Source organism: Bombina bombina, chromosome 1, assembly GCF_027579735.1.
Source record: "Bombina bombina isolate aBomBom1 chromosome 1, aBomBom1.pri, whole genome shotgun sequence".
NCBI classification, from domain to species: Eukaryota; Metazoa; Chordata; class Amphibia; order Anura; family Bombinatoridae; genus Bombina; species Bombina bombina.
This window is the reverse complement of record NC_069499.1, coordinates 1,275,340,241-1,275,350,607: the sequence shown is the minus strand read 5'-3', so window position 1 is coordinate 1,275,350,607 and position 10,367 is coordinate 1,275,340,241. Positions and strand designations below refer to the sequence as shown.

General features: G+C 40.7%; 1 protein-coding gene across 1 annotated transcript in view; it reads right to left on the bottom strand.

The window, feature by feature from the left end:
• Positions 1-8,189: 8,189 nt before the first annotated feature.
• The window catches only part of ZC3H18 (zinc finger CCCH-type containing 18), a 589,339-nt gene continuing 587,161 nt past the window's right edge, over positions 8,190-10,367 (bottom strand). Inside the window, exons 19-20 of the mRNA XM_053701306.1 lie at positions 10,169-10,265; positions 8,190-9,137 (exon numbers count right to left, since the gene is read on the bottom strand). Coding sequence (XP_053557281.1) covers positions 8,936-9,137; positions 10,169-10,265 — 299 coding nt within the window. The 3' untranslated portion in view covers positions 8,190-8,935. The remainder of the gene's footprint in view (positions 9,138-10,168; positions 10,266-10,367) is intronic.

Here is a 10,367-nt window from a genome sequence, read left to right as displayed (position 1 = left end):
AAAAGAAGTGATAATATTAACACCCAGGGCCCGTATAAAAAGAAAGTGGAGCACGACAAGAAGCGCTTTAATGATATTAAGAGGATAACCAAGACAAAAAACTTGCCAGGGAGAAAAGCTCTGCCTAGGATACCAGAGATAGTCCATCTTATGTTGTGGATTCACTTGACAGCATTGCAGGAATTTAAATTAAAAAAAAACAGAATTTATGTTTACCTGATAAATTACTTTCTCCAACGGTGTGTCCGGTCCACGGCGTCATCCTTACTTGTGGGATATTCTCTTCCCCAACAGGAAATGGCAAAGAGCCCAGCAAAGCTGGTCACATGATCCCTCCTAGGCTCCGCCTACCCCAGTCATTCGACCGACGTTAAGGAGGAATATTTGCATAGGAGAAACCATATGATACCGTGGTGACTGTAGTTAAAGAAAATAAATTATCAGACCTGATTAAAAAACCAGGGCGGGCCGTGGACCGGACACACCGTTGGAGAAAGTAATTTATCAGGTAAACATAAATTCTGTTTTCTCCAACATAGGTGTGTCCGGTCCACGGCGTCATCCTTACTTGTGGGAACCAATACCAAAGCTTTAGGACACGGATGAAGGGAGGGAGCAAATCAGGTCACCTAAATGGAAGGCACCACGGCTTGCAAAACCTTTCTCCCAAAAACAGCCTCAGAAGAAGCAAAAGTATCAAACTTGTAAAATTTGGTAAAAGTGTGCAGTGAAGACCAAGTCGCTGCCCTACATATCTGATCAACAGAAGCCTCGTTCTTGAAGGCCCATGTGGAAGCCACAGCCCTAGTGGAATGAGCTGTGATTCTTTCAGGAGGCTGCCGTCCGGCAGTCTCGTAAGCCAATCTGATGATGCTCTTAATCCAAAAAGAGAGAGAGGTAGAAGTTGCTTTTTGACCTCTCCTTTTACCAGAATAAACAACAAACAAGGAAGATGTTTGTCTAAAATCCTTTGTAGCATCTAAATAGAATTTTAGAGCGCGAACAACATCCAAATTGTGCAACAAACGTTCCTTCTTCGAAACTGGTTTCGGACACAAAGAAGGCACGACTATCTCCTGGTTAATGTTTTTGTTAGAAACAACTTTTGGAAGAAAACCAGGTTTAGTACGTAAAACCACCTTATCTGCATGGAACACCAGATAAGGAGGAGAACACTGCAGAGCAGATAATTCTGAAACTCTTCTGGCAGAAGAAATTGCAACCAAAAACAAAACTTTCCAAGATAATAACTTAATATCAACGGAATGTAAGGGTTCAAACGGAACCCCCTGAAGAACTGAAAGAACTAAGTTGAGACTCCAAGGGGGAGTCAAAGGTTTGTAAACAGGCTTAATTCTAACCAGAGCCTGAACAAAGGCTTGAACATCTGGCACAGCTGCCAGCTTTTTGTGGAGTAACACAGACAAGGCAGAAATCTGTCCCTTCAAGGAACTTGCAGATAATCCTTTCTCCAATCCTTCTTGAAGAAAGGATAGAATCTTAGGAATCTTTACCTTGTCCCAAGGGAATCCTTTAGATTCACACCAACAGATATATTTTTTCCATATTTTGTGGTAAATTTTTCTAGTTACAGGCTTTCTGGCCTGAACAAGAGTATCAATAACAGAATCTGAGAACCCTCGTTTTGATAAGATCAAGCGTTCAATCTCCAAGCAGTCAGCTGGAGTGAGACCAGATTCGGATGTTCGAACGGACCTTGAACAAGAAGGTCTCGTCTCAAAGGTAGCTTCCATGGTGGAGCCGATGACATATTCACCAGATCTGCATACCAAGTCCTGCGTGGCCACGCAGGAGCTATCAAGATCACCGACGCCCTCTCCTGATGGATCCTGGCTACCAGCCTGGGGATGAGAGGAAACGGCGGGAATACATAAGCTAGTTTGAAGGTCCAAGGTGCTACTAGTGCATCTACTAGAGTCGCCTTGGGATCCCTGGATCTGGACCCGTAGCAAGGAACCTTGAAGTTCTGACGAGAGGCCATCAGATCCATGTCTGGAATGCCCCACAGTTGAGTAATTTGGGCAAAGATTTCCGGATGGAGTTCCCACTCCCCCGGATGTAATGTCTGACGACTCAGAAAATCCGCTTCCCAATTTTCCACTCCTGGGATTTGGATTGCAGACAGGTGGCAGGAGTGAGTCTCCGCCCATTGAATGATTTTGGTCACTTCTTCCATCGCCAGGGAACTCCTTGTTCCCCCCTGATGGTTGATGTACGCAACAGTCGTCATGTTGTCTGATTGAAACCGTATGAACTTGGCCTTTGCTAGCTGAGGCCAAGCCTTGAGAGCATTGAATATCGCTCTCAGTTCCAGAATATTTATCGGTAGAAGAGATTCTTCCCGAGACCAAAGACCCTGAGCTTTCAGGGATCCCCAGACCGCGCCCCAGCCCATCAGACTGGCGTCGGTCGTGACAATGACCCACTCTGGTCTGCGGAAGGTCATCCCTTGTGACAGGTTGTCCAGGGACAGCCACCAACGGAGTGAGTCTCTGGTCCTCTGATTTACTTGTATCTTCGGAGACAAGTCTGTATAGTCCCCATTCCACTGACTGAGCATGCACAGTTGTAATGGTCTTAGATGAATGCGCGCAAAAGGAACTATGTCCATTGCCGCTACCATCAAACCTATTACTTCCATGCACTGCGCTATGGAAGGAAGAGGAACGGAATGAAGTGTCCGACAAGAGTTTAGAAGTTTTGTTTTTCTGGCCTCTGTCAGAAAAATCCTCATTTCTAAGGAGTCTATTATTGTTCCCAAGAAGGGAACCCTTGTCGACGGAGATAGAGAACTCTTTTCCACGTTCACTTTCCATCCGTGAGATCTGAGAAAGGCCAGGACTATGTCCGTGTGAGCCTTTGCTTGAGGAAGGGACGACACTTGAATCAGAATGTCGTCCAAGTAAGGTACTACTGCAATGCCCCTTGGTCTTAGCACCGCTAGAAGGGACCCTAGTACCTTTGTGAAAATCCTTGGAGCAGTGGCTAATCCGAAAGGAAGCGCCACGAACTGGTAATGCTTGTCCAGGAATGCGAACCTTAGGAACCGATGATGTTCCTTGTGGATAGGAATATGTAGATACGCATCCTTTAAATCCACCGTGGTCATGAATTGACCTTCCTGGATGGAAGGAAGAATTGTTCGAATGGTTTCCATTTTGAACGATGGAACCTTGAGAAACTTGTTTAAGATCTTGAGATCTAAGATTGGTCTGAACGTTCCCTCTTTTTTGGGAACTATGAACAGATTGGAGTAGAACCCCATCCCTTGTTCTCCTAATGGAACAGGATGAATCACTCCCATTTTTAACAGGTCTTCTACACAATGTAAGAATGCCTGTCTTTTTATGTGGTCTGAAGACAATTGAGACCTGTGGAACCTCCCCCTTGGGGGAAGCCCCTTGAATTCCAGAAGATAACCTTGGGAGACTATTTCTAGTGCCCAAGGATCCAGAACATCTCTTGCCCAAGCCTGAGCGAAGAGAGAGAGTCTGCCCCCCACCAGATCCGGTCCCGGATCGGGGGCCAACATTTCATGCTGTCTTGGTAGCAGTGGCAGGTTTCTTGGCCTGTTTTCCCTTGTTCCAGCCTTGCATTGGTCTCCAGGCTGGCTTGGCTTGAGAAGTATTACCCTCTTGCTTAGAGGACGTAGCACTTGGGGCTGGTCCGTTTCTACGAAAGGGACGAAAATTAGGTTTATTTTTGGCCTTGAAAGACCTATCCTGAGGAAGGGCGTGGCCCTTACCCCCAGTGATATCAGAGATAATCTCTTTCAAGTCAGGGCCAAACAGTGTTTTCCCCTTGAAAGGAATGTTAAGGAGTTTGTTCTTGGAAGACGCATCAGCTGACCAAGATTTCAACCAAAGCGCTCTGCGCGCCACAATAGCAAACCCAGAATTCTTTGCCGCTAACCTAGCCAATTGCAAAGTGGCGTCTAGGGTGAAAGAATTAGTCAATTTGAGAGCACGGATTCTGTCCATAATCTCCTCATAAGGAGGAGAATCACTATCGATCGCCTTTACTAGCTCATCGAACCAGAAACACGCGGCTGTAGTGACAGGGACAATGCATGAAATTGGTTGTAGAAGGTAACCCTGCTGAACAAACATCTTTTTAAGCAAACCTTCTAATTTTTTATCCATAGGATCTTTGAAAGCACAACTATCTTCTATGGGTATAGTGGTGCGTTTGTTTAAAGTAGAAACCGCTCCCTCGACCTTGGGGACTGTCTGCCATAAGTCCTTTCTGGGGTCGACCATAGGAAACAATTTTTTAAATATGGGGGGAGGGACGAAAGGTATACCCGGGCCTTTCCCATTCTTTATTTACAATGTCCGCCACCCGCTTGGGTATAGGAAAAGCTTCTGGGAGCCCCGGGACCTCTAGGAACTTGTCCATTTTACATAGTTTCTCTGGGATGATCAAATTCTCACAATCATCCAGAGTGGATAATACCTCCTTAAGCAGAGCGCGGAGATGTTCCAACTTAAATTTAAATGTAATCACATCGGGTTCAGCTTGTTGAGAAATTTTCCCTGAATCTGAAATTTCTCCCTCAGACAAAACCTCCCTGGCCCCCTCAGACTGGTGTAGGGGCATTTCAGAACCATTATCATCAGCGTCCTCATGCTCTTCAGTATCTAAAACAGAGCAGTCGCGCTTACGCTGATAAGTGGGCATTTTGGCTAAAATGTTTTTGATAGAATTATCCATTACAGCCGTTAATTGTTGCATAGTAAGGAGTATTGGCGCGCTAGATGTACTAGGGGCCTCCTGAGTGGGCAAGACTCGTGTAGACGAAGGAGGGAATGATGCAGTACCATGCTTACTCCCCTCACTTGAGGAATCATCTTGGGCATCATTTTCAGTGTCACATAAATCACATTTATTTAAATGAGAAGGAACCCTGGCTTCCCCACATTCAGAACACAGTCTATCTGGCAGTTCAGACATGTTAAACAGGCATAAACTTGATAAAGTACAAAAAACGTTTTAAAATAAAACCGTTACTGTCACTTTAAATTTTAAACTGAACACACTTTATTACTGCAATTGCGAAAAAGTATGAAGGAATTGTTCAAAATTCACCAAAATTTCACCACAGTGTCTTAAAGCCTTAAAAGTATTGCACACCAAATTTGGAAGCTTTAACCCTTAAAATAAAACCCCTTTACAGTCCCTGGTATCTGCTTTGCTGAGACCCAACCAAGCCCAAAGGGGAATACGATACCAAATGACGCCTTCAGAAAGTCTTTTCTATGTATCAGAGCTCCTCACACATGCGACTGCATGTCATGCCTCTCAAAAACAAGTGCGCAATACCGGCGCGAAAATGAGGCTCTGCCTATGATTAGGGAAAGCCCCTAAAGAATAAGGTGTCTAAAACAGTGCCTGCCGATATTATTTTACCAAAATACCCAGATTAAATGATTCCTCAAGGCTAAATATGTGTAATATATGAATCGATTTAGCCCAGAAAATGTCTACAGTCTTAATAAGCCCTTGTGAAGCCCTTATTTACTGTCTGAATAAAAATGGCTTACCGGATCCCATAGGGAAAATGACAGCTTCCAGCATTACATCGTCTTGTTAGAATGTGTCATACCTCAAGCAGCAAAAGACTGCTCACTGTTCCCCCAACTGAAGTTAATTCCTCTCAACAGTCCTGTGTGGAACAGCCATGGATTTTAGTAACGGTTGCTAAAATCATTTTCCTCTTACAAACAGAAATCTTCATCTCTTTTCTGTTTCAGAGTAAATAGCACATACCAGCACTATTTTAAAATAACAAACTCTTGATTGAATAATAAAAACTACAGTTAAACACTAAAAAACTCTAAGCCATCTCCGTGGAGATGTTGCCTGTACAACGGCAAAGAGAATGACTGGGGTAGGCGGAGCCTAGGAGGGATCATGTGACCAGCTTTGCTGGGCTCTTTGCCATTTCCTGTTGGGGAAGAGAATATCCCACAAGTAAGGATGACGCCGTGGACCGGACACACCTATGTTGGAGAAAAAATGTTTACTGGAACTAGCATGATACCTAATCAGATTCTAATAAGGGAATTATTTTTACATCTCAAATTTGTTATGGCCAGCACAATTACAAGGTTAAGTATTTGCTATTACAGATGTGATGTCTGTCGGACACCCTATTGATTTCTAAATGCTACTGAATGTAAATAATGGGTCTACCAATATACACATACAATATTGACTGAATTAATGATAACAGCATGTGGAATGGCACAAAAGAAATTTGCTTGTAGAAAGACTGTGATAATCATTATAATGTTTTATGCCAAGTGAATACAATTCTCCTGTAATTGGTCTTTCAGTCTCACTTTAAGCAGCACATCAATTTACCTTCCCTTTCGTCCTGAAAATAAACTTGTATGCAGTGCAATATAAATTTTGCAGAAATAACTAGCATACAGACCCATTGTCTCTACAATTACCACAAACACATACAACCTGTTTAATACATGTTTTTTGTAATTATTGTATATATTAATAATAGAATAGTTATAACTATAAAAACCTACGTCTACGCAAAACTAGTAAAAATATGGAGCAGTATGCACACTATGTACAATGCCAGAACACACACACACAAAAAAGTTAGACACCGAACAGGTTTGCTTTTTTAACAAATTTGGAATAACAGTAATGTTTGTCTTTTGGCAAATCCAGCGAGTGCTAGTTTCTACAAGTATCTGTGAATCTGCGTACTTAGCACATCATACATAAATAACCCTTAAGTTAAATCATTAAATATGTGCGCTATCACGATTTCTGAGCTACTAGGTTTTTCCAAAATAGTAATTTTTTTATTTGCACCCTCAGAAGTCTGATTTTTTTTAAAATTTATTTTACAATGTTAAATAATAAAGTATTCACCGTTTTAAAACGTGAGTAAATGACGTGTCATTGAAATTTATAATAAACCAGATATCCAACCGATTAAACACAGTTTAAAATGACAGTCTATGCCTTAGTCATCTTAAAGTCTTACCTTAGATTAAAGGGGCAGTAAACTTACAAACTAATGTTATATAATTCTGCACATAGTGCAGAATTATATAACATTAGCTTACCGGCAGCTTTATATGTTAAATTATTGCAATGACATATGTAAAAGCTCCTTTTACCAGAACGCCGCTCTTTGCTCTACTGAGCGGGTCTGGTTTTTCCACAGTGCATCCGGCAACACTGTCTAGTCACAGTGTGCCCAGTCGCACCATTAAAATGAATGTAGCTCGCTCCTGTCTGGTCTAGTAGCAGGAGCGAGCTACATTCATTTTAATATGGCTCGACCGGGCAAACTGTGACTAAACACAGTGTTGCTGGATGTGCTGTGGAAAAACCAGACCCGCTCAGTAGAGCAAAGAGCAGCGTTCGGGTAAAAGGAGCTTTTACATATGATGTCTTTGCAATAATTTAATGTATAAAGCTACCGGTAAGCTAATGTTATATAATTCTGCACTATGTGCAGAATTATATAACATTAGTTTGTAAGTTTACTGCCCCTTTAAGATGCAAATAGCCTCCTGCACCCTAGCCATATCTTGCAGCAGGAACAGTTAAAAAAATATTTTTAAATGAATATTTTTTCTGGATACTTTGAAATGGCTGCCAAGCTCCGCCCAGTGATGACATCATGATCTGGGCTATATCTAGGCACTCTGCTGAAAAGCATTGACAGTATGTAAAATCCAAATAGTGAGCCTTTTGTGATTAGACGCCATGTGCAGGCCAGATTGCGATGACATCAGTGGGCAGAGCTTGGCAGCCATTTCAAAGTGGTTAGAAACAATATTACATTTTAAAATAACTTTTGACCTATTTCTGCTGTATTATTTAGAAAAGGGTCAGGAGGCTATTTACTGCTTAATCTAAGGTAAGAATTTAAGATGACTAAGGTGTAGAAATGTCCATTTAAGCCACTTTCTACAACCCTCATTTCAGTTTCTAATTAAATATGCATCCTTATAATTTTGCATCCTACATTATTATGGACATATGAGATTCAATTATAGAAACGATCCACAGCACAATACAAGGCAACATGTTCTTTGTGGGGTTTTTTCTTCACATATGGCTACTTTGTTCTCAAAGTTTCTGTAAAAGGAAACAAATTAATTGATTTTAGTGAAAAACAAAAGAAATGTTTTATCAAAATACTTTATTCCAGGGGATCCACCCCCCAAAAAATGTCCCACATCAGACAGATATTCCACCAAGTAGCACTGCATTGGTTTCTTCAGGTTTGGTTTGTACTGCTGCCCTCTTCTTTCCCAAATAAATCAGCCTATTACTTTTAAAAAGTCTAATTCCAGACAGAGGTTGAATTCAGAAATATTTATATTTATAGTCTAGCTTTCCTATGAAGTATGAGGGGCACATGAAGAAAGGAGGAGCAGATGTGTAAAGGTACTAGCAGAAGATTTGAGTCTTGCTTGCACAGCAGAGGATAATCTTTGCTAAAGACGCTGGAAAGTCACAAGGAACTAAATAAACAAAAACAAAAATAATATTAATAAAAACAGGCTGCAAAAAACTCATTGTCAAGATAAGGAGAGATCAAAAAGACAGTATTCACTCAATCAAGTATCTCTTATTCCAAATCTTGAATACCATCTTCACTGTTTTACAAAGAGTAGTATGGGAGTGCAACCAAACTGCTGGGTTGAAGATGCACACCTACAGGAAAGTTCTCTTTACAGCATATGTCCAGCTCTTCAGTAAATAAAAAAAATAAAAAAGAAGAAGACGTAGCCAAAAAATAAAATAGAAAATGGGGGGCTGGGGAGGGAGTACCCAACTCCAAAATCCAATGATGCCACATTCACGCTCAAGCTTGTATGTATAAAAACACAGAAGTCTATTGTTTCGCCTCATTACTGGGATAGCGCTATACTTTGCCAGGTATTTTGGCTCGCTTGCGTGCAATAGCATCTTCCACAGCTTTCAGCTGTTTTAGAAGTTCCTCTCTGCGAGACAACGTGCTGGCTTTTCCCGATTTGGCACCCGTGGATGCAGGTGCAGGTTCTGTTTTCCCTGGAATACTTGTAACTTTGCTTGAACTCTTCAATGGTGGGGACAAAGGACGTTTTCTAGAAGTAAAAAAACAAACAAATAAAGAATGACAGCTGCAGTGCAAATAAACTATACTATACATGCTGATTTTTGTAATCAGTACTGTGCATTCTGAGCAAAATAAGAGTTAAAGGGACATACAAATACAAAAGGAAAATTCCTTAATGTCTTTCAGTATTTTATTATTCCTTTATTGCTTGCAAATAACTGTTTAACCCCTGCAAACCTATAAAGTGAGCTCCAGAGCAGCAGTGCAGTACTGGAACATCGCTGAGCACATTTGGTGAGCCAATGACAGGAGACATATATGAGTAGCCACCAATAAGAAGGTAGCTCCCATAATTGCATTTCTGCACATAAGCTCACCTAGGTATGGTTGTCAATAAAGGATACCAAAGAAACAAAGCAAATTAGATAAAATAAGTCAATTAAAAAAAAAAGCCTGCTCCATTGGAATCATTAAAGTTATTTTGACTTTGATTTCCCTTAAATACTGACTAAATTAATGACTAAACTAGAAATGGAAAAAGGGAAAAGTAATATTTCTTAAAGGGAAACTAAAGTCAAAATTAAACTTTCATGATTCTGAAAAAAACATGCAGTTTTATGAGAATTTATAATTTAATTCCACTATCAAATTATTTTTATATGGACACTTTTTGAGACACCAGCTGATACTGAGCCTGTGCACAAGTTCACAGTGTATGCATTTAAATTGTCTGATTGGCTGATGGCTGTCACATGATACAAGGGAGCTGTAAATGGGGGGGAAAACTACCACTTGTTTGAGATTCAGATTAAGTGTTATTGCATGGTTGTTGTTTTTTTTTATTATGCACTTATTAGTTATGCAGTTTTACTGTATTCAATGATCCTTTAAGCAATCCACTTTATACAAGTCTGTAAAACACTTTTAAAATGCCTTTTCCTCTATATAAGTGACAATAAGACTAGTGTAAAAAATATTCTGCCTTATGCAACTTCAGGTCAATCTAAAGTTGTAATCAGTTGTAAGATTTGTGAAGAACATGGTCTTATTAAACCTTACCTGTCTGGCTGATTTGGAGCTGGTTTAGGGTATTGCACCCGCTGGCGTTCCAGTTTAGGTGAAGGCAGTTTCCCAGTTTGTTTCCGGTCCCTTACTACTATAAAAAAAAAGAAGGTCTTAAAATAAGCAAAAAATAGGTGTCATATTTCTGTTTATGTTACACAGCTTTTCTATTATGAGTAAATAATTTACCTATATA